Source organism: Leptosomus discolor, chromosome 4 (assembly GCF_034619465.1).
Source record: "Leptosomus discolor isolate bLepDis1 chromosome 4, bLepDis1.hap2, whole genome shotgun sequence".
NCBI lineage: Eukaryota > Metazoa > Chordata > Aves > Leptosomiformes > Leptosomidae > Leptosomus > Leptosomus discolor.
In genome coordinates this window covers 73,128,421-73,153,802 of record NC_141394.1, presented here as the reverse complement: position 1 = coordinate 73,153,802, position 25,382 = coordinate 73,128,421, and the positions used below count along the sequence as shown (strand labels likewise).

Here is a 25,382-nt window from a genome sequence, read left to right as displayed (position 1 = left end):
TATCCCATAAATGGGGACAAATAATAAACTGAGTTATTCTGAAAACAATCTGAAAGTTCACCAAAAAAAAGAATTTTGTATTTGCGTTTCTCTTTATTCATATTTGTATCTTCTGGTTTTTGTAGTTATTTCAATGACTCTCAATAAATCCTTTGAGTATACGTAAGCCCCAAATTCATTTCAGCATCCCACACATAGTCTGTGAAGGAAAGAAATTAATCACTGTATGTTTTAAACTGCTTAGGAGCCTTCCTTTTTCTTTCCCTAAGGTAATAGTCTCCAAAAATATGTCCAAAGGGTAGATCTGTAGTTCCTTTGAAGTCAATGGCAGTTTACTCCAGTTGAGGATCCATGCCAAGAGTATGTTTTAAACATACCTGGTCCATTTGCATTCACTTTAAAATTCATTTGTACTGCTCTGGCAGAAGGAGTTTGTGAATGAGCATTGGGCCTGCTGTTAGGCATACAATATCCTCTATGTCATGATTGATTTAGGGTAAATTAAGATTATGCCTCAAGCAAATTTTCTTCCAAGCTCTTGGTTGTATTGGTTCTAGCCTGTGGTTGTAGAGTGGGTAAGATTGTTTCCAGTTGGATCCCTGAACCAATTTGGGGTGTGTGGGTTGTGGTGGTGAGTTTTTTCTGTGTTGCTGGGTGTTTTGGGTTTGGGGTTTTCTTCCCGAAATTAGTTTTCAGATGGATCAGCAGGCTCCTGCAGATTTGATAATTGTTAGGTGCAGCCCAAGGATGGAGTTAGCAGTTACAGAATGTGATCACAGTTTGGCTTAAGCGAATCCTGAAAGATACTTGTTTCAGAATTGAAATTGTGTTAGTGCAGCACTCTTCATAAAATAAGCAGTCCACTCAAATTGTGTGTTTTATCAGTCCAGGTTTAAAAACAACTGGAATAATTCTGCAAGCAAAATACATCCTGTTTTTGCTTGCAGTATAAGGTAGTAATTCGGTATGGTATTGGTGATGATACATAGGCAGATATCCTATAACGTGTGTATTTGTAACTATGCAGGAAATTTTAAGGAGATTGCTCAGGTCACTGCGGTTTGGCTATTGAACTAAAATCTGTAATTATTTAAGGAATATGGACAAGTAGGAAACCAAGGCACACTCATTCCCAGAAAGTCCATTCACCGGCAGCAAATAAGGATTTTAACGTGCAAGTGCTGTGAGTTTTTTGCAGTTGCAGTTATTTTTGTCTGTTCTTCCCCTATTTGCCTCCTATGTTCTATTGCGCTCCCTTATTGCATTGTGCTTTAAGTTGCTGTAAACTCATTGTGGCAGGAAACATGTCTTCCTGTGTTTGTACAGAATTATGCACAATGTCTGCCTTTTTGTCCTTTATTTAATGAACTGTAAGAAGAATGCATGTGAGCATGTTGGAATCTAAATAATTACATTTACTAAATAAACACAACATGAGAGGTCTAGTTATTGATACACACTGCTGCTTTGGTTATTTCAAACATGGCAATTATAACTAGAGGTTTCACAATCTACTTAAAGGAATTTTACTACTTTTCTATCTGTTGCAGTCCTGATGTACCATCATGATTAAAAAAATCCTTGTTTGTCAAGGAGTCATCTGGAAAAATTGGAGTTTTCTTACTGTTGTGGGGTTTTTTTCTCTTTTAAACCCCCTTCATTAAGTTGTTACAAACATATCAAGTTGAAATGTACACAGAGATGTTACATTGTTTAACTGCGAGATTGCAGTAATAAATTTTGGTTCAGATTAGTTACATTTACTTGAGTTGATATAAGACTTTCACACCTAATTTCTGAAGAAGTGCAGAAGCTGTTCAACATGTATGCACTAGCGTTCTTAAATGTGCACATGATTACTGGAATTGTATATAGAGCTGATGTGAAGAACCAGTTGTTCAAGTGGTTATAGCTGTGGGAACAATAAATGATTGTGCGTATAAACAAGCTGCACAAATGTTCATGTACATACCTGAGGTTTTTAACTGCTTATTGTTACTGCTCTAACAGTCAGATGAGCAAAAGGAGTCGAGCATTACCTTGCTGAAGTCCAACTCTGGGCACTTGAATCTAGAAGTGTGAGGAATATTATCTTAAAAATGCCATAACTATATGTAGTCTATGAGTATCTTTTATGTGTTTGTTTATTGAACTGCTTGCATTTTTGCTCCTGTCTGTGTTCAGAATTGCCTTGGTCTTTGTAATGCTGAAGAGTTAGGTGCCTACTTTGAGCTGAAACCTGAATTTTCAGCTAGGTGATTCTGGTAAACTTGCTGAGAGCTAGCCAGCTTATATGTATCATACTTCTGGGGAAAAAAAAAAAAAAAAAATCTTTCTCCATATAAAAGAGATGCCACTCTGTAAAACCTAGTCATTAAGCTGTGACCAGGCTTGTTTTTCCGAGGAACAGGCATGTCAAAAATTATATCTGACCTGTGCAATGTGCAATGGAGAAGGTTGCAGAGACCCCACAAAGCAGTACTGTATGAGCTGTCTCTAGAACTGGAAGCCTGACAGCCTTCCCCAAGTGACAATATGTGAGAAATTGTCTCCTATCCTGAAGTTAGGGGTACTTCAGTGTTACTGTTCTGATCTGTGCACCTGAGGTATTGATTCTGCAGTGGTTTGTGTCTCGAAGGTGGATCTTGCACAGTAAGGGCACGCCATTGAAACCTGTTACTTAGCGGGCAGTGGTTACAAATGTCTTTGTAGGATAAAGCCATAGTTTAGGAATGTTTTGATTTTTCAGTGAAAGGTTTTAATCCTTACCTTGAGTGAGGAAAATGTGTCTAAGTCGGAGAAGATTTGAATTGATGTGAGTTTAAAATCTGTTAGGAAACTCGCATGCAAATTTCTCTGCTGTGGGAAGGATGCATTGTAAGACAGTGTATGTATGTGGATTATTCTCATGCATCTCAGTGTAGGTGATGTAGAGCTGCTGCATCAATTCTTTTGCATTTTTCATTGAACCAATTGCTTGATTTGTACAGTTAAAGGCATGCTGTATGTCGTCTTCTTGTTGCAGTTTTGTGCTTTCAGAGCTTATCTGGGTGTGGTCTAGTATGAATTTCTCAGCTGGTATCTGACAATCAGGTTTGTGGAATCAGTTTTGCAAGAATGATGTTGTAGCAATCATGCACCCCTAGTGCTACATAGCTGCGTGCTTCTCAGCTGCAGAGGTACGTTGCTTTCCCTTCCCAGGCAGGAAAGCTGAAGCACAGAGGTCCCTGAACAACTGGATGGCAGAATCCCAGTGTCAGTGTAGTAGCCACTGAATCTTACCACATACAGTCTGTGTACATTTATTAGCCAAAGGTGGTACGATGGTTCTCAGTATTTTCATTCCATAAGACAGAATCCAAGTTTTCTGTCTCAAGGAAGACTGACTAATAATGTTCAGTGAAATGAGAGTCATGCTATACAAATCCGGTCTGTAAGGCAGATCACTGTGGCTGTGGGAAGTCCATCTGATGACTTGAAAAATACCCGTATTTGTCTGAATCTGTTTCTACACCAGATTGCTTTGTTTTCCCGCAGCAGTTTCTTTTTTTTTTTTGCGATAAGTTGTGTTTTTACTGATGTATTTTACTTGCCTTACATAAGTTTTTCAAATGTTTCTCTGAAGTTTTAAAAAAAAAAAAGTTGAAAACCGAAAACATCTGAACATCTGAACATCTTTCCCATACCATATTCTAATGCAACGACCTAACTGAATTTAGTACATATCTTTTTAGGAAGTGAAAACATGTAAGGAGGTAAATGCTGAAATTCTAACTCTAAGTGGTAGTTTAGGGAGGAGAAGAAGGTAAGGTTCTCATGTACCTGAAAATGTAATTGCAGTGTTTCCTCACTGTAATGGTGTATTGCTGCATCCACCCTTCTCTTTGTAAAAGATGAGCTGCTTCAAATTGGACATTGTTCTAGCCAGCAATTACATCTGAAAGAGGGAGAAGTGGTTATTCATCTGAACCACAAAGGTCAACCATAAAGCAGATTAACCTAGTGGCTGCTTTGCTGCTATGTTGAAAAGTAAGCTGTTGGTCTTTCTGGAAGAATTTTATCTAAAGTATTTTAGAAAGAGATCCAGAATAGAAGCTCTGAAATCAATATTAAGACACTTACAAACCACAACTATTATAATTTGATTTGATACTTCTTTTAAACTGCCTCAGAAATGGAAAAGGATTTTGCAATTACGGAATAATATGACAAACAAATTGGCCTCCTTCCATAACTTTTACCAGAAATGGCTAATTTATCTGAAATGATGTAGGTCATGCATTCTCTTTACATTATTGGGACATACAGACTTTCTCTGTGCATTTGCTGTAAATATAAGAACAATCACTTCAGAGAAAAGAGAGAGCATGTTGATTTAGTTGGTTTGGGTTTCTTGCTGGTTTTTTTCCTTCGACTGTGATTCAGAAGATGATATACTCAGGGTTTACTTTTTTGAAACAGCATTGTGGTATGAATTTGGGTCAGTTTATCGTTCTTGGTCAATAATGATTGTACTGTGTCATGCACAAATGAGTCTTTTTGAGCAATTTCTAACAGAAGAGATTTAACTTCTGCAGACCTTGCAGCTTAGTGTAGTTTTCAGTTGCATGGTTAAAAATTAAGTTGATGCTTCTGTCTGTTGTTTTTCATGATCACATAATAATCTATACCCAGTTGTTTTCTATTCAGTGTATGTGTACAGGCCGTCTGTGTTAGTATTCCTTGATTTTTTTTTTGTGTTCAGTTCTGTTAGAAATGCTCTTTGTGCTGTGTGGTTTGATTTTCTTTAAGCATATATTCAACTTCTTTTTGACATAAAAAATATTTTGTTAAAATAGTTGCAGTTTGTTTTAATGATGCTGATAGTTATAGCTTCATGATTAGTTCTGATACTGCATGAAGCATGAGAGGGGAAGTAGATTCAATATATTTGTATTCTAAAATATTTTGGAAAAGCAAGTGACTTGCAAAGCAGCATTAGGAAATAAAGTGCAAAAAAACATTTTTGAGAGAGTAGGTATCAGTTCAAGGAATCTCTGCAAGCCAGTTTTTAAAGGTTTTGTATTCCTTATTTGTTTACTTTTCTAGTGATACTAGAGTTGAGAATGTTTTGGTGCAGCAGCACAGTGAGACCTCAATGTTCCTGCTGGCAAATATCGTGTAAATTTGATAGGAGCGAAGGTACACTAAGCTGGAACTGCTCTGACTGCCATGGTGGAACTGTTCAAGAAGCTGTATGCTTGGGTGAAGAGGGATTTTTTTATTTAATACGTATTTTATTATTCTGAAGATGTTAGTTCCTTTCTCCATAATGATTTAATTCTGAAAGAGTTGAGTACTTTTGCTGCTTGGTTTCTATTCGGGTTACATAGGGTAACTCCCTTCCTTTCTCTCCCATTGTGGTTAACAGTACATACTGCTTTGGTACAGTTAGAAGGTTTCTGTGCAGTTTTGTTACTGTTCTGTCATGTGGAAACACATCTGGCCATATCACTTAGTAAAATCTTCCTTTAAAATATTTTGCAGCACAAAAATTACTCTTCCGCTGACATGTTTTGCAATTGAGTATATATATATATGTTCCGGTATCTATCTCTCTGCTTTTTTGATCAGTATACATACCTTCTGTAAGTGGAATTGGCTTCTTCAGGCCAAAGTGATGTGCTAAAATTCCAATTTAACATAGGAAAATGAGCACAGATATATTTTTTGAGATACAATGGGAAAAATACTGTAGTAGTATTTAAGAATCAGTTTAATACTAGTGCTGTGAGGTCTGAAGCATTTGGAAGATCTGAATTCTACAACTGATAAGTTCTTCCTGATAACCCGTATCCTACTATGGTCTAGAATAAGTGGTGTGTATTTGAGAAATGCCCACTCTTTTGTTAGTGAGGTCTACTCCTATTGCTATTACTGCTCTTAAAAAAAGAGAATATTTATGTACAATTTGATTATCCAAAAATGTGTTTAAGAACTTTGTTTTGTGTATTTTGTTACTCAAATTTGATGTCCTCCATTCTTCACCATGGTTGAGAGAGAATTCTCAAATTTTTTTGGTTTCTGTCTTTGATGTTTCAGTTTTGTGATTTTCATAATACCTGGGTATTTGTCTTGTCTCTGCAGAGATATTCTGTATGCACAGCCAAAATGCGAAATACTTGTCTTGCAAAAGACTTTCTGTGTTTTTTAGTATCTCATCTAAACGTTCTTTTATATCAAGTTTGTTATTGGTTTGGATATCCTTGTAGATGGATTTCTTTCTAGGCATGAAAAGCGGTCTGACAGATCTGTGCAGAATGACCTAATTTTATGCTGTTGACATTATGTTTCATTTTATTCTGACATAGTATTGTGTTTTACATTACTCATATTTTTCTTTTAGGCAAACGGAGTGGGCGTAGTAAAAAATGGAAAGAGATGCTGAAGTTGCCACCTGTTAGTCATTGTGAAGGTATTAGATGCTCAATCGGTAGGTGTCCTGTAGAATAGTCTGTCTGGTTTTTTTTGAGCAGGAATAGTAAGAGTTTGGTGGAGTTAATGGAAAGGATTCTGTCTTGCTTCTGAATGCTAATTAGCAAAAAAAGCTATTAAACTTGTAATGTGATGGAGAATTTATGAGAAGATAAAAGCTGTATCGCAGCACCTTGTTTGTCGAAGGAAATTGCTCCTAAAGGATAAATTTACAAAGCCATGAATTAGAAAAAGGAATCATGTTGTAATTTGAATGACGTTGTAATATATTGCACTTCTTTCTTAATGTCTTGTAATAATTTTTTAACCTTTTCTGTTACTATCTTGTATTCATTCTTTCCAAACAATCTTGTTTGCTTTGGGATTGCTATTTCACAGTATTGTTGCTTTCCACCCCTCAACCTAAATGAAACTTAACCATGCCATCCAGTGTGGTTTTAGTACATGTGACAGTCTATAATAGACAAATGTGCCTGGAAGTGAGCGTTTCACTGTTCTTTGGGATCGTTGCATGGTTTTGATGTCTTTGCTAAATATGTTAAAACATTAAGATTTTACATTAGTGATGTTTTTCTGACCTGTTCTCAAATGGGAATAAGGACCATGCTATGACAGTGATAAAAACAAATATACATACTTACTTATTATTTCTTTCTCAGAAAGAGACTATAACCAGCTTTGTGACAAACAGCCGATAGGAAGACTTCTCTTCAGGCAGTTCTGTGATTCCAGACCAGATTTGAAAAGATGCATTGAATTTCTGGATGCAGTGGTAAGCAGTGAGAAATTGGGAGACTGGTATCAGTAGGCCATAGCTTATACATTTTTGTTTGTATAAAGTTTGAGGTTTTGGCTGGGATAGAGTTAATTTTCTTCATTGTAGCTCCTGCTGTGCTGTGTTTTGGATTTTTGACCAAAACAGTGTTGATAACAAGGATGTTTTAGTTATTGCTGAACAGCGATTACACAGCGTCAAGGGCTTCTACGTTTCTCACGCTGCCCTGCCAGTGAGGATGCTGGGGGTGCACAAGAAGTTGGGAGGGGACACAGCCAGGACAGCTGACCCCACTGACCAAAGGGATATCCCATACTGTATGATGCCACAGCCAGGAATAAAAGCTGGTGGAAAGGAGGAGGGGGGGGGGGAAGTTAGAGTTACGGTGTTTGTCTGGCCGAGTAGCTGTTACGCATGATGATGTAGCCCTGCTTTCCTGGGAATGGCTAACCATCTGCCTGCTGATGGGGAGAAGCGAGTGAATTTCTAATTTTGCTTTGCTTGTGTGTGCAGCTTTGCTTTATCTACTAAACTGTCTTTATCGCAACCCACAAGTTTTCTCACTTCTATCCATCTGATTATTTTTGAGGGGGGAGTGAGTGAGTGGCTGTGTGGGGCTTAGCTGCTTACCAGGGTTAACACACAACAATTTTATAAAATATTAATTTTCTCTAAACATACCTGTTCACTAATGCTGCATACGTGAAAATATAGTGTGATTTACTCTTTGCCAGCTGTAAAGATGTAACTTTTGATGAATGACAAAAAGCTCTGTCTCTGTTACTTAAAAGAAGATGTTTAGTATTTAGTATAAAATCTCTGACCATCTGGTATGATCAGAGCTACAAAAATGGGCATGATGGGAATAACAGAAATAATTTTAGCAAGACATGCTGCTTGACTTCTTGAGCCTAAAAGGTTGTGTGTACAATGAATATTACTTATGATAGGCTTGAAAATGTTGTAAACATAGGCTTGTAAATGTTGCAAGTTGTATGGAAGCCCTAGGTGAGACAGAATGTGCTAATTTAAAAAGTACAATGGAGACAGAAATTTAGGGAACCGTCTATGGAAGGAGAGAAACCAGATTTTAGAGACCAAGGGAAAAGGAAGTGTTTTGTCTTGATACATTTGCATCTTGGTATCTACTCTAAAGAATGAGGGAAGGAAGGAAGTGTGCCTGAAGCCATGTTTTGTAAAAAGTCCTCAGACAAAACCCTCATGGGGAGGGGGAAAGTGGTGAGAAGAGTAGGCAGGCACACGACAGTCCTTAAGAGGAGAGAATAATAGCTCAGAGCTTTTTATTCTTTGTCCCTCAGAGTTAATCCAAGTGCAGTAAGATACAGTCTTAAACTGAGATTGCTGCCAAAAGAACAGTTTTTACCCGGTTTTGTTCTTACGTTCAGGGAACAAAGGACCAAAGAAGATAGAAGTAGGGCAGTGCTGCTGCTTGTGTCCCAAAATACAGTATCAGTGTGCAAGATGGCTCTGGAAGGTGCAGGGTGTAAGGAAGTACCTGGGATTGTTGCTATGCCCCCCACTTTGCCATATCTTCCTTCCCCCTATGGGAGTATGAACTGAGCACTTGATCAGCTAAAAAGGAACTTTAGTGTCAGATAAGTAGAATTACCTTGTATTTGTCAATGAATCTTTGTGCAATTAGGCTTGCTCCCGAGGTGCGTTTCACCATACTTCTGTGACTCTTAGGAGCTGTTCTAGCACTGAACTCCAATTTGACAATTGGAGACATAGAACTGATTGAATGGAGATCCAAAACAATGGAGCTAAGTATCCTGAAGTGAATGTAAACCAGAGCCTTTAATGAGCATCGCACAATGGGGAGACCACTGACAACTGGATGCACCCTTAATGGTTACAGCTTCTGTACACATTTTTAATCCTTAAAAGCTTAGATAAGGAGTAGCAGAATCTTTGGCAGCACAAAGGATAAAAAAAATCTTAGGCATGACTGTAAAGCAGGTGTGTCTGCTCTGAAATTGTCTCTGAGAAGTAACTGTGTTTTATACTATAGAAAATTTGGAAATGTTTTGAAATACACAACCTATACTGTTATGTGGATTGCAACCCTTCTGTGAATTAACAAAGACTGTCACAGTTGAGATAATCAATGTAAGGGATGATTTCACAGTATACTTTTTTTTTTTGACTTCCAATTGAAAAATCATGGTGAAGAAGTATGCTCGGGAGTCACTGAAAGAGAAGTCCCTTCAGACCTAAGATAATCTCTAATTGGTGACTTACATGATCTGAAAGCATGCTGTCTTTATCAAGAAAGTGAGATAAGATGCCTACTGTCCCTTACAGATGGTTTCTGAGTTAGCCTGGTTCCATTTTCTGGACTGGACTTCAGCAAGCTTGTTCAAGTTTTTTTTTTTTTTGGGTGGGTGGATGCAGTTGAGGGGGTTTTGTTGGTTTTGTTTGTAAGGCAGTAATGTGAAGGGAAAGGCTAAGCTTGTGGGGTTTTAACTTTTTAACTTTGGGCTTTGCTTTTTTTTTTATTTTCCATTTAAAATAAATTTTAGACTTAATCTTTCTGAAAATAAACTTTATGGCATAAAATGCCATAGTCTTAAGAGCCTTGCATCTTAACTAAAAGTCTTCTGACAGTTGTATATGGAGCAATGTCACTTCAGCAGTGTGATTATTTCAGGAGGCCAAAATGGCAAAATCAATGTAGTGTAATGCGATGTTGTCTACCTGTACTGAACACTAAGACTGGTGAGCGTTAACTCTTGAGACGGGGAGACCTTAAAGTCTGGAGTCAGCTTGGCTTTACAGAAAGAAGAATTGTGAAATAATTGAATAAAAGTGTCAGAAATTAAAGTGAGGAATTACAGTTATCCAATCATCTAGTGACTCATTTCACAAGGTTACTCAAGTTTGAAAAAGAATGAGTGACAGCTCAAACTTCCCTCTTAAGCTCTGTGAGTAACAGAAGTTAGTTGACAAGGCTATCTCTTAAACTTCATTTTAAATTACAATATCTGCTTAAATCAGTATGCCTAACTGTTTGTATTAAGTTAGTGACTACTTTGGCATAATTGAAAATGTTAAAGGTGATAAGTGCACTGCTGTGGTCGATTAACTTTTCTGACCTGTTCCGGTTGTTTGGTAGTTGCAGCAGAATCCCTTACCGTTAGATTAGACTGATTGTTGTGGAATTAAAGTAGCAAAAGCAACAGCTTGCAATTGTTTATGGATTTGAGTACTGTACTGCAGTGGTTGATCCATAATGCCTCAGCAGAAAAAGATGTTGATGACTTAATAGTGAGTCAGTGTGGGTTAGTTGCAATTGGTTGCAGAACTGAAGTTCAGGGATTCTGTTATTTCAGTGTTGTGATGTGTGTGTTTGGTTCTTGAACTGTCATTTTTCAGTGTTCTAGTTTTCTTTGTAAAGGTACATAACTTCTGTTCTGATCAGATCCATCACTTGGAACTTCCTATGAGGTTCTTAATGATTGTGGTCCCAAAATGCCAAACTTGTTTTGTATGATGCAATCCTCCATTCTGGAGGCCTGACATATATTCATTGTTCCTAGCTGCATGCATTTACATTCTGAGATATAGAGTAAGCTTTGACTGAGTTGGCTCAGCTGAGGAAGCTAATACCAGTTGCTGTTTGAGATTGCTCTTTTCTAAGTCATCTTTCCCCAGATTCTGTGTTAGCTTAAATGTTGTAACTTCTGATGTCTGCTTCTAGATTATTCCTTAAAATTATTAATAGTAAGTAGTCCTTGGAGTTTTTCAATACCAGTATCTGTTTGATGGTTTGGGGTTTTTGGGGTGTTTTGGGGTTTTTTTGTTGTTTTTTTTCCCCGTAAGTAGCTACCTCTGGAGCGCTATTAAACTGCCAGTTGTTTACTGCATAACACAGTGTTGCACAATCGTCTTTATCTACATCACAGTTATGTATATTACTAAGTCAAAAACTTCACAAAATTTTGTATCTACTCAGTTCTATTTTTTCAAAGAATGAAGTAGGGTTTGATTTAGATCTCACTTATTTCCAGTTAACATGACCTTGTAGAAGGTAGTAGTTTTATCCCTGTTTTACCCAAGACTGTAATAAAGAAAAATACATAAGGAAAAAAAATTAATACAGTGAAGGAAAAGCTGATTATTGCACTCATTTAATTATTTCCCATCTGGATCATGCTGTCCTACAGTACTACATAAATAATATTTCATTGTAATTGATCTAATTTAACCTTTAGGATGCAGTTTTTGTAATTGCATTTAGACTAATTGTTAGTTTTCATGTTTTCCAAAAGCTACATTCCTTGTGCTTTTTTTCTTAAGACTGTTCTTCGTATGTGTTTCACTGTGTAGCCTAAGTCTTTAAATAGATTTGAAACAATGAGAGCCTTCAGTTCCTTTTGTATTAGGAGCGTTGTGTTATTCATGATAAAATTTACCTAGCATCATGTAAAAGACTTTAGTGCCAAATAGGTTTGAACATAATTTAATTTTCAATTCCATTCTCCTAGGCAGAATATGAGGTATCTTCAGATGAAAAGCGTATAGACTGTGGCCTGAAAGTTTTGGAGACGTACTTCACTAACGGGGTAGATATAATATATTGCAAAATATTCTCTCAACTGTTTTGTAAAGTCGGATAGAGAGAGATCTAAGTGGTTGCATTGTTTTTAGTAAATTGACTTTCAAACTTCGTTAGTCCCATTTTTGTCTTTGAGAGGTATCCTGCCTTCTAAAATTGTGGAACTCTTACCAACTTGAGCAGAAACCTTGGCTGATCTCTTCTTTTAAGACTACTACTGCTATGATTTATTCTCCTCTGTTTTCTAATTAAAATACTGGTTTCAAGTAAAGATATTTTTAAACAAAGTCATTTGTCATTTAAATAAAACTTATTAACAAATTAACTTGGAGTTTTGTAGTCTGAAGACATGAGAATGACGAATTCTTGAAATTCTAGGAGTCTGAAAGAAGCCCAGTGTGACCTTCATTGGTTTGCTGTGAATTTTCAGAATTGCTGCAGGTTTTCATGACATGAAATGGTGTTTTGTTTTGTTCCAGAGCGTTCTGTTTCTCTGTATTTCGCATGGAGATCATTAATAGCTGATCTTGTGCACATACTAGGTCTCACTGGTTGATTTTTAAGAGTCTGTTCTTTGGTATGCAGTAGAAGCTTCTCTGTGGATACTAGATGTTTGCTTTCTATGAATAGATGCTCCCTCTGCTTCTCTTATTTCGATCATCTTGAGAAGACTTTACTCCAAATTAAGGTCTCGCACATGCCTTAAAAGCAAACAGACTTCTGATAATTTCTTTGGGACTACCATAAATCACGTGCAGTTTTTTTTGCAAAAAACATCCAAATTTCTTTGGGTTGGTTTGAAATAGTTTCCCAACTTGTGTGTGTGTTTCTTTTCCCTTCCTTCCATCCTGCCAAGCCAAATAGATAACTTGCTTTTGTGGTGGTAGGCTTATAGAAAGAAAAAGAAATTTGACTTATTGCCAAGTTTTGTTTCCCTGGATAGTGGAATAGTAAATAACTGTAACAGCTTTCAATGCATTTTTCTGTAATAGGGAACAAATAAAAATTTTGCCTAAATATGACTTTCTTGGTTTTCTCTTTAGCCAAACCATTCCTTTCCTTTTCCTGTGCTAGAAGATTTCATTTCACTTTGAATACAGAATTTTTACTTGTTCTATTGATTTACAAAATTGCTTTAATTGTTGCCTTTTTTTTTAATTATGTAAAGTCTGCAGCACACTTGCCAGAAATACCTCAGGAAACAGTAAATGAATGTAAAGCAAGACTGGAAAAGAACCCTTCTAAGGATCTTTTTACGGACTGTACTAGGTTAGTTAAACATGCATAGTGCTAAGTTTGAGTATCACAAGAGAAATTTGCGTGTTTCTGAGAGAAATTAAAGGTGAAGTTGTTACACCCAGGAGTATTTGGTCTCTGAAATGAGTGTAGGAAAGAAATTTGGAACAGATTTATTAAAGGACTAAGTTTCCTTCAGATGTGATTTAGATGTTTGACTTTTGCAGAGCTTTTTCTTTAATGCTTTTTTTTGCACAAAATCACACTATTATCTGCTACCAAATATTCTGTAAGTTAGAATAGTATTTATCTTTATCATATTTTTACCTTTTGAGTGACTTCCATGATGAAGGTTCTCAGAAAAGTATGCAGGTATAAACTAGAGCTTGAAAGGTTCCTGTGCAATGTTGTACGATTTACTGTTCTTGAAAACGCATTGAACCGAGGCCAACAGTTATATTCCGTTAAGGTGGCTGGTTAGAGGATCAATTGTGATTAGTTAACATGAACAAATACAACTTGGTTTTGCTCTGAAGTTATGATCACACAGCAGCAGCAGGGAAGGCTTTTCTTGGAGGGATGGTACATGTTTACCAGTGTTGCATGTCTTTCTAAAGCCTTTGTGTTTCCAATATTACTGGTTCTTCAAGGCATGCTTGATCATGTCTGAAGGATTACAACACATTTTGTCACTGCTTGGGTCATCTCCCTGGCAACAAAAATAGTCATACTTTATAACAACCTGAGATTATAAGATTGAAAGGGATGTGTGAGAACACATAGTAAAACGTGTCTCAAAAGGAGGATCTATCATGTAGGTCATCCCCTTTCCTCTGTCCAATAAACATCTGAATACAGTTTGAATGACTTGTTTTCCTCCACCCTTCCTCCCCTTGGTGTGATTAGTTTAAGGGGAATGATAAAGTACCTGGTGTTCAGGTTTGGATATGGCATTTAGTATTTAAATTTCAAATCCTAGAATAAAATTTTATATACCAGTCTCCAAAAAATGTATGAAAACTTGTAGGTACTTTCCCGTAACGAGGTCATATTTGTGGGGTCATACATGCCTTGCATAGCTGCTGAGAGGCTGATGTTCAGATGGGCTTGGAGGCACTTAATGAGAATGCAAAGGTCAAACTTTCTAGTTATTAACGTAACAGAGGTTTGGCATTCGCTAGTGTTTTGACAGGTACAGTTTTCTGTGACAGGCACTCACTTTGTGGGACATCTAGGTTAAAACCATTGTAGAGCACAGTGACAATGTTTTTCTGCCTACAGCTTCACTGATATGTTTAAGTATTTTTTTAATAGATTGATAACACCTCCTGCTTCATCAGTATTAAGATTGTATTTTCCTGTTGCCAGAATTGTCCATGAATACCTAAGCAGAAGACCTTTTGAAGCTTACCAAGACAGCGTGTATTTTTCTCGTTTTTTACAGTGGAAATGGCTGGAAAAGTAAGTTTGTTTATAATGTTTGCGTTATAAGTTTGCTTTGCTTTGTGGCCAATTCTGCTTGTTAAGCTAGAAATGCTGTAGAGTCCTAATGAATAACGCTGCCTGTCTAAGAAATTATGATCTGAAAGACAAGGTGTAAAGGTTGATGTTGATGGGACAGCAAGAGAGCCAATACTCCCAACGGAAGAATCTGTCCGGAAGTCTTTAGGTGGTAAATTTGTATTAGGTAAATGCACATTTATTGTCATATGCATATATGTTTTGCTGTCAAATATGCAGTGGGATACCAATCCTTCTTGGGAATGCTATCATTCTTTTGTTTCAAACTTGATCTAATTTGTGGTTAATAAGCAGATTAATCTAGTTTTATAACCCACTGGGTGATTGGGCAACTAATCAGTTTTTGAGGGTGGTACAGACACAAATCTAGTAATTACAAGACAACAAGATTTGTATGTATCAGAATCTAGTTTAGGCTTTTAAATCAATACTAAATGAGTGTCTAGACTTTTTCAGAAGGCTGAAATTGGTACAAATTGATTCTAATACAGCACTGCTGGGTATCATGATCACATAGTCAAGCTTAAGGTGCTTGAGCATTAATTTTATGGTAAATTCCAATTAACCAGTGTCTTTATTTGGCTGAATTAGTAGCAAAAGCCAGGAAGACGACTAGGGAAGTTCCTCAAACAATTAAACCAAATTCTCTACCAAAAGAACTTCCATTTGTTGCCTGGAGAACAAAGCTTCATTAACAATGAATGATTTTTTTTAAAACAAAACAAAAAAACCACCCCCACCATGAAATAGCCATGCATGCTCTGATATATGTTTAGGAGTGTTTTAGCATAAAATGACTGACATTTTTACTGCCTCTAGTTATTGGTTCCTCTTCTACTAAATCAGTACCGTAACAGTTTGGCTCTTGAACTGCTCTTGCATACCACAACCTTTTTTTTTTTTTTTTTTCCTCCTGAAAAAGCAAAACAGCAAAGCAAAATCAGAAATGGTTTACCTTTCAGATGCTGCATTGTAAGCATGATCTCATTGAAATGCAGCCTACATGTCAGCATACTGCAACTAAGGGAGACAGTTGGAGGTGATAAATTGACTGTTGATGAGAACAGATAAGGCTCTACCCATAAACAGTGTAGGTCCTAATTGATCAGCTTTTCTTCCTGCTATTGTGAATGTCTGGTGACCACATGAGGGAGCCAATGTTTCTAATTAGAGCACCCCTTTCATTTGACATGCAGCTTATTATGATACTGTCTTCATGAGGTCAAGGTGACTGTTGTTCAGTAAGCTGTCATAGAATGGGAAGGAGAAAATGAAGAGAAACCTCAGGGTGGGGAGGGAATTACTTAACTCTTTTAATTCCTGTTTCAGTAATTGTTTCTTTCTGTTAATCAGGCAACCAGTAACCAAACACACATTTAGGCATTACCGAGTACTTGGCAAAGGTGGATTTGGAGAGGTGAGTAGAAGTATTTTTCTGTGAGACAATCTTTAAGAAAAAAACAAAAGGTTAATACAGAGCAGAAGCAGTTTTTTAGCTCTTGACTCAACAACTACACTTGACCTATCACCTGGAAACTCGTCAATCCAAACTGTTTTCTTTTAATGTGTTAGTTTCATTACTGTAGGTCATGCACGAAGTTGGAGGAAGCTTCCACTGACTGACAACAGTTGTTTCTGTTTAGAAATTTCATTTGGCAATGAGAATGTAATTTCTACTTAATAATTATGTAAAATATTCATGAACCTAATACGAAAATCTATAGATTTTATTAATTCTGTTTATAATTCATTGGGCATTTTTTTACACCTACGTGTTTTAATTGGAGCCCTATATTGAAGGGGAAGGAGGGTTACTAAATTATCATCTTTCTCCTGCTTGATTATGGTGTGGCTACTTATCTTCTGTCCTGCTTGCCTGGACATACACTGTTACCACAGTCAGGTATTTCACCAACACAAGATCCACAATTTTCAACCCCAACAAAAAGGGCTTTGCTTCTGTATAATCACTTTTTCTACTTTTTTATGGCTTTTGTGACCCTTCAGAGTTGTTTCATGGGTGAAAGCTCTCTATAGATGCTTACAGACGTTCATTTTCTGAGAGTGTTCAAGAGTTTGAAAAAAGAAAATAAAATTTTATCTTTAAAAAAAATTCTACAAAAGCCTCCTAGCATCTCTGACGCACCTGCCTTCTTTTTTAGGTGTGTGCCTGTCAAGTACGGGCAACAGGAAAAATGTATGCTTGTAAAAAGCTAGAAAAAAAGAGAATAAAGAAGAGGAAAGGAGAATCAATGGCTCTAAATGAAAAAAGAATTCTAGAAAAAGTGAATAGTAGGTTTGTAGTAAGTATCTACTTCTGATCTTATTCTCAGAAGTTTGTCTTGCTTTGTTTGCTTCATTTTAATCTCTTCCAGGAGCTTGTGGGCACAAGACATTTTTTAATTGATTTACAGAATGCGTGACTGCTGACAGAAATGATTGCTGTAATAATGTTTGTGTGTGATTGAGTAGCTCGGTGCAGAGGAATTTTTTTATCCAGTACTGAATTGGTTTTAGTCTGCCTGCTTTATTTCTCACAATCAAAACATTAGGTTGTGTTTCAGCATGCTGATGCTGCTGAATCCGTGTCTTCTGTTTAAAGGTGGATAGATTATTCTGTAGTACTCGGACTTGAATAATCACTTAAATTCTATTTCTTCTGCAGCCCGTGACTATGTTTGCCTATGTTTCATAAAGAGGATATTCCATATATGTTATTCTATCCTGTTTTTTCCTTCTCTGTCTCTTTTTCCAGGGCATTGCTCTCTGTTTTCTTCTCTTACCCCCTTCTTCCAGCCCATACACCTATGTTCTTCTAGTTAATGCTGATGTCTAATTTAATTTTTGGAGGTCATTCATAAATGCACTTACAAAGGGATGACTTCGTGAGAGTCTGCCATTTAATTGCCATTAGAAGTTGCATATCCTGCATTTCTGTGACTTTTAGTAGTATAGTCTTTATACCCTTAGCTATTTTCGTAGCATTTGTTACTCTCTTACTTATGCATTTCAAGATAAATGTAAAAATTTGACTAGTATATTGATTCAGGTTAGTTTTATTGCTTTGCTGTGTACTAGGGCTTAAAGAGGTACCTTGGATGTGAAACAATTAACATAACTTTTTAATAGAAATTCCACAGAATGAAAATCTTAGTCTTAATACTTTAACCTCATGCCATCATGTAAATTATGGTCTGTTAGTAGCTCTAATTACAAAGCAGTGAAATAACTTATACAGATCAAAGATATACCAAACAAACTTTCCCCCAGGTAATGTTTATTTCTTCGTTGAACTGTTCTCATTTAAATGTTAATTTTAAATGCATTTTGCTTTGTTTTTAAATCCATTTACTGATAAATTTTTGTATTGCTGTTCAAAGAGGATTTTAAAGTACCTGTGTTAGAGGACAGTGGAAGTTATTTATAAATAGATATATATATGTATGTATAAAATATGTATGTATGTATTGTCTGATAAGCTTTTTGTATATAAAAAACACCTGTAGAATACTGCCAGCTAAAAGAAAAATTAAGAACCTGGTGGCCAGATACATTAATGTATTTTAAATGATTATAAATAATGTTTTTGTATAAATAAGTTGATGTGATTGTCTCACAAGGCTCATGGGCTTGAACTGATTGAAATTGAATGCAGAAATTACCTGAATTGATCCAAAAATTACTGCTTGTAGAGATACGTGAGATAAGAATGAAACTTCTATTTTTGAGTAATATTTTTTCAACGTATGTAAACACTATAAATCAATAATTGATCAAAGTTGGATTTGAAATCACTTGATAGGACTGAGCATAAGTTATCTTTTGCCATCCAGTGTTTTTTGATGCCACAGAGAAGATCTAGATCTAGGATCTGCAATAATACTGGGTTGGAAGTGGGCAGGTAATTTGTCATGCCTGTGTCACAAGTAAACTCATTAATAGCTGGATGCATCAGTTTAAAACCACCAAACAGGAACCCTTGGCCTTAGTAGCTGATTTGTATATTTATTTCATTTTATTATTTAATATTGGATTTATGCTTCTGAAGGAAGACTTTGGACTTATTGCTGAGTTATGGCCTTTATGCAATTGTACTGCGTTTAAAAATACATTGAGTCAAAAAAAATCCTACTGATTTTTACCTACCTTACTTACTTAATGTAAGCTAGATATTTGTTTAAATCCCATTGCTTTTAGTACAAGTTAGTTAATCTCTGTAAGTAATTTTGAAGATCCTGCCAGATGATCATCAGCGTAGCATTGCTTTTTCTATTGAAACTGGGTTTGTAACTTGAATGATGTACGTTAAATTTTGCAGTATATTACATTGTTTTTAAAATCGGGGTTTTTTTAATTCACAGGTCTAATTTAAAACTTTAAATGCACATCAAAAACATTTACCTAAAACCTGAAGAAAAAAAAAAAGTGGTGTTCTTCCTTTCCTATCAGCACCACATTCCAAATACAGTGAGGAGAAAGACTATGAAGGGCTAAACTAAGTCTTTACTGTTGGCAAGTTCTAAACCAGGGAAATATGCAGTTATTTGCGGGGGTGGAGGGAGGAATAGAAACTACACATTTGATCTTAAATAACTTCTTAGTTTTCTAATATAGAGCAACTTTGAGTCTTGTAGAAGTTCAGGAAGATGGTTTGACAGTGCATAATTCCTGAGGTATTAATAAAATAAGGTATATGCACACATTCTTTTTACAATAGGTAATATAGATAACATGTAGCTGAGGGGCATAATCAGAAAATGTATTGTCTGGGTGGAGCTCTATGGTATCTAAACAGATGTGCCACGAACCTTTTGTATGGTGATGTAGGGTTTGTGTATGCACGCAAATTAGTCTGAATTCTTTTATATCTTCAAGTTCTGACAGGGCTGATTCACTACTTGGATGTTTTGATCTTTTTTGTTTTAAAAAAGAATTCATATGTTGCTTGTATTGGAAAAAAAAGAGCTGTGAATTGTATTGAGGTATATGAATGAACAATGGTGGTCTTCTCCCCCTGCCTCATTTCTAGGTTAGTTTATCCTATACATATGAGACGAAAGATGCCCTGTGTTTAGTGTTAACCATAATGAATGGAGGAGATTTGAAGTTTCACATATATAACATGGGAAATCCTGGCTTTGATGAAGAAAGGGCTATTTTCTATGCGGCAGAACTGTGCTGTGGTCTAGAGGATTTGCAGAAGGAGAGAATTGTTTACAGGTCAGTGTCATCCACAGTCATAATTCATACCTTGAATTTTCCATGTCTGTTCAGCCTTGAATGTATTAATTGTTTTCTGCTAAAACAAGTTAGTACCTAAACTTCATAGTAAAAGCAAAAAAAAAATTGTTTAGTTGTCTTTTTCACAGCATGTCCTTCAGAATTACTGATCTTATTTTTCATCTTACTGTTAGTTTAGGTCTAGATACTTGCTATATTTGAAAACCAAGTTGATTAAAGGTTTGTTTGTAAAATGACAGTAAATTATGATTTATGAAGCAAATTCATTAGTAATTCAAATAAATAAATAAGTTTTAGGAACATGGGATTGCATTTGCACCCAGTCTAAAGCAGAAGTTCACAGAAGGCTACAGAAGTCCCTTGCTGCATTGCTTGTTAGGCCCAAGAGGGTAAAACGTCAGTTATAATCCATGTTGCCCTCTTTCTTCTGTTTTTATTCCAGATTCTGCCAATAAACACTTTATACCTTCTGAATTAATTAAACTGTCAGACGCCTCATGCATTGTAATGGAGATTGTATGGTCCTACTGCCCTTTTCTGTCTCTGTACATACATCATTTAACCCCTGGCATGCATTAATATTACAGAATAAGCAAAACAAACTTAGTGATGGACCAAGAAGGCTTTTATATGTCTGGTGTGTAACACCAAGTACCACTCATTTTCAAAGAATATTTAAAATATAATCCTGCATAACTTTGGTGTGACGAGTCTTAGTCTTTTCGCTCCCCAATGTAGAAGACTAACATACACACAGCAGAAAGTGGCAGAACCACAGAGTAAATCCGGCTTATGCTGGTGGTTGTATGTGGTTCCCTAAAGAATTTGGCCAATCTTGCAATGTTATGCAGTGTGTTTTGGCACGCATGTGGGAGGATGAATGAATGGTATGATCGGCTACAAGTAGGTTATTTCACATAGCTCAAGTGAAAGCAAACCCAATTGTTTAAAATACAAAACAACAACAACAAAAAACCCCAAACAAAACAAAATCAACAAAAAACCCCACAGCCCTTGTGTTTAAGCCCAACTTGTTAGCTGTTTGCCTACAAGATGACCTTAAAACACACATGTCAAATCCTGGTGTTCTCTGGCTGTAATTCCTGGTCTTGGAGTGGTCGTGGTTTCTTCTGGAGTGGTCTGCCCTGTTTCGTCCTGTTTCGTAATCAGTTTCCAATTATGAAGAATTTGCATGGCCTTAAATTTATGAGCAAGGGAAAAAAGTAGTTTTGCAACCAGCTCTGAGTAAAATTGCCTCTTAAATGAAAGAAAGGGAATTATTTGTTGTCCTCTTTTCAAAACAAAATGAAGGACCAAGAGACAGTTACCCTTTACATGTGTTAGTAACTGAATAACTTTATGCTCAGAGGAAAAAGAAGGGCTTAAATTTAATCATAATACCTGAAGGCATTATTTAAACAATTCAGTATAGGGCGTACTAAAGGAGTTCCTGCCCAGTGTGTAAACAGATGAAAAAATACTCTAATTATACTATGTCAGCTCAACTACGCTTGAGTACTAAAACTAGAAAACATTAGGATGATTTTACACTCTCTATAGAATTACTTTCAGCCCTGTGATTTTTAATATTGAATTGCCAGCTTTTTGTAAAATAAAGTCTTGTTTCTTCTCTTTTGCTAATGGTAGGGTTTTTTTCCTGATGGTCCTAATTCATTTTTCCATATCTGTTTCTTTTTGTACTACGGATTTAGGAGCATAGTTGTGAAGTTTACAGTTTTAAAGTCAAGAAGCCAAAGCAGGTGGTCATGGGATCCTTCAGAATGTCACCAATTACAGTGATATGTTATACGATCAACATTCTCCATCAGGCATCTTAATGGAAATGTATTTAAGCAGCAATACAGTGATTATATATTATTTGTGAAATAGAAAGCTTGGGAAAATTTGCCCTAATTATTTTATTCTTGTCGAAGAACTTATGCTGGCAACCTCCAGTCTTAATGGTGCATGTGGGAGAACATAATGAAGCATTTTCATTGATTCAATTATTTATTTTTCCAAATTATGGTAACTAGTATTTTTCATTCTCCAAGGCAAGAAAATACAGAAGGAATGTTTTTCTTATTTTGCTGTCATCTTGAAAGCATTTAATACTGGTAGGACCACTGAGTTTCTGAAATTGGAGCTAGTTCTTTTTCTTGTTGCCATATCTCAAGATCTGTTACTGCACTTGTTTTCTAGCTTTAAAGAAGGAGTTTTAAACTCTTTTTAGACAAATAGCTTAAATTGTTAAAGTGGCGTTTAATTCTGTAACATACTGTTATAAAGTATTTTCTTGAGAACATGTTTTTTTTGTGGCTATCCATCTGTATATTCACAGTAAACTGTACTGTAGAGGCAGTGGGAGAAGGGAAATTCAGAACTTCTTAAAATAGAAGTCCTCGGTGTAGACGTGTGTCAGCAGACATCAGTAAAATCAGTTCATCTTGTCAGTTCGTTCAGTTCTAGAATGGCAGTTTAATGTCAGTCCCATTAAAATTTATTATAAATTTATTATATTTGGGATGTGTCACCATCACTAGCAAAATGCCTCGTAAAGTGGAAAAACCAGGCCTAACTTTCCTCTCCATTAACAGCAATTTTTGTGTGTTTCATGTGTCTCTATACCAATTATTACTGAATTTCAAGCAGAGGCGTTAGCAGTGTCTGTAGGACCCTGGAGTCAGTTGCGCCATTTTGTTAGTGGGGCTCCCACTGGATTAGAAGAACAGGTGCAGAGCTGGAAGGAGGGCCCGTCACTGCCCTGTGACAGACATTGAGCCAGTTTGCTTGTTCAGTGGGAGCTTATGAAACTATCTGTAACTTGCCATATGTTGCTGACGTTGGAAAAATAAGCAAACAGGCAGGAGCAGGCAGAAGTGGAGCTATTCATCGATCTGCTGCATGAAAAGTCTGATAACAGAGCAAAGTGTTTTCATAAGACAGAGTGGGGAACAAAGTGCCTGCTTTCCAAAAGGGACTTAATTGCTGGAGTTTTCCTGCAGGAGTTACCTGACTCCTCAAGGATGGTAGGTGGTTTTTATCAGATTTGAATGCCTAGATTTTCCTCACAAACTCACGTGGGTGCCCATAGCGCCACTGAATGTGCCTGGAAGGTCAAAATCAGGCTTAAAGACCTGTTGAAGCTGTAGTGGATAAACCCAAGTAGCTTCTTGCCTGCCTCATGCCTATGCTTCATCTTCCCAGTGAAAACCCCTGAAGAATATTTATCCAGCAATTTTCTCTGTAGGAAGGCTGGTGTAAGCTATAGCACAAATAGACTAGTGCTTGTTTAGTTGTATAATTTGTATCTAACTTTTTTAGTGAACCTCTTAGTCGTGTGAGCTTTGCAGTCCTTCAGCCTCTCTCTGCTTCATAAGGGAAAACTGCTGCCTCTGTTGCTAGAGTTGCATTGCTAGCTCTCGTACTGAGCTTGGTTTTCAGCTCAAGTGCCCTGTTATCTAGTGCAGGACTAGCGTCTGTGTATTCCAGCAGGAACGATGACTTTGGCCTCTGGTGTGGTGGAGGAAGGGAAGAGGGAGCAGGCTGATACCCCAAAGCTTGCATCCCAGAGCTCGAATTTATAGCTGAATGCTTCCAAAAGCCGAATTCTTTGTGAACTGCTAGGCCTAGAAACTAATAGCATTAAAGAGATTGAATTTTGGCTGGAAACACGTTCTGCTATTGACTAATGACTGAGCAAAATCACGTCAGAACAGAATTAGCTTCTGTTAAGCAGCAGATGTTGCTAGTAAGTATTAGGTTTTAGGTTAGGCTTTAATCTGTCTTCTTGGATATAGAACTCTGTACCTGAGCGTATATTATGTGCTTAAAGTAGATGTGTTTCTGCCTAAAGTTTGAGCTGAATTTTCTTTTGTTTTTTTGATACTGATGGGGAGGGTTTGGGGGTTTTTTTGGTGTTGTTTTTGTTGTTGTTTTGTTTTTTGTTTTGGTTTTCTGTCCTCTGACTTCTCTGGTATTGTAATCTTGTGTTTCACATCAAATGATTAACATTATGGGGACTAGGCTGAAAAGTATTAGAAGCAAAGCATCTTGCTGACTTCTTTATACAGTCAATCTCATGAAATAATGAAACTTTAACATGAATGCACGTACTTCAGAGCTTCAATTTACCAATCTTTGGGGAAAAAAAAGCATATGGATTTCTTGGTGAACAAGTGTGTATGTATATTTCTCTCTCATTTTTAATGGAAATTCTAGAGTCTTTCTTCCTAAACTGGTTTCTTTGACATTATTCAGTCTTTTCTGCTTGTATATGAATAACTGTTCTTGTCAGAACTGTACATATACCCATATATGTACATATTGTTTTTAATAATCTATTCTGATAATAACTGAATCTTTAGTCAAGTACTGATGTTTGCTTGTCTATTTCTGGCCTTACAATATTTATGGTGGAATAAATCTAAGAGACTGTATTGCAGCCCACATACTTTCTGATGCATATCACAATTATATATGTATAATATACATTATATCTTTTTTACATATATTCCATGCATATATATATTTTATATATATAAAAATATGTATGTTCTTAGTAGAATCTGCTGGAGGAAAAATCCTAGAAGTAACCTCTGAACTGCTTCTGATTCAGCTTCAGTGACTCCCCAAATTTTCCTTGAGGGGAGGAAATCCAAATAGCCCACTGAGTTTCTTCTTTTGTTCTTAAAGTAAAAATGTACAAGAAGATGCCTGTAAAATGCAGAATTGCAACACTGAATTAATTGCCCTTTTACTATTTCCTGAGTCTTGCTGGCGTTTAATAGCTAAAAAATGTTTCATGTGAAACTTTGATGTTTACAGAAAAGTAGTAGACTCTTAGAAAGTTAATGGCAAAGAATCCTAACTCGATGAAGTGTCTAATAAGCTTTAGAAGCTGCATGTCCAAATTAAATGAATGGAGTTTGAATGGATGATATTAAGCTTACTCTTAGTCTTGGGAACATTACTCTCTGATATTTGGGCACACTGGGGTGGAATATAGTCTCCTTCCCTGGAGATATTCAAAACCCATCTGGACACGTTCGTGTGTGACCTGCTCTAGGTGAACCTGCTTTGGTGGGGGAGTTGGACTAGATGATCTCCAGAGGTCCCTTCCAACTCCTACCGTTCTGTGACTCTGTCATAGCAAGAGGTCAGCATCAAACTGCAGCAAGCACTGGTGTGTTTTACCATCATGGAGTTGTATGGCTGATACTCTCAGGAGAAATGTCTTTCGCGTAGGAGCAGAAATTTGGGTGTAAGTTGATGGTTCTTCATACCAGGTTTTAGTGTTGTGCAGAGAAAGTTTCTCATCTGTGAAATATGAATCACTGTTGCTAATATAAATGGATGAGAGAGCTAATCACTGTTGCTAATATAAATGGATGAGAGAGCTGGGAAAAAATGGATCTCAAGTGCTATGGTTGAACTGTTTGTATTGTAAGTCCTCAATTTCACTTTGTTTTTGTATATAAGTGGAAACTGAAAAAATTGCTTTGACCAGGACCAAGAAGTCTTATAGTGCCTCTGTTGTACTTGATGATGGCTAAT

General features: G+C 36.5%; 1 protein-coding gene across 1 annotated transcript in view; it reads left to right on the top strand.

Annotated features, from left to right (window-relative positions):
- Positions 1-25,382, top strand: part of GRK4 (G protein-coupled receptor kinase 4) — a 39,971-nt gene that overhangs the window by 4,327 nt on the left and 10,262 nt on the right. The window contains exons 2-9 of the mRNA XM_086464780.1: positions 6,386-6,472; positions 7,134-7,246; positions 11,758-11,835; positions 12,997-13,097; positions 14,433-14,525; positions 15,939-16,002; positions 16,748-16,888; positions 19,615-19,805. Coding sequence (XP_086320906.1) covers positions 6,386-6,472; positions 7,134-7,246; positions 11,758-11,835; positions 12,997-13,097; positions 14,433-14,525; positions 15,939-16,002; positions 16,748-16,888; positions 19,615-19,805 — 868 coding nt within the window. The remainder of the gene's footprint in view (positions 1-6,385; positions 6,473-7,133; positions 7,247-11,757; positions 11,836-12,996; positions 13,098-14,432; positions 14,526-15,938; positions 16,003-16,747; positions 16,889-19,614; positions 19,806-25,382) is intronic.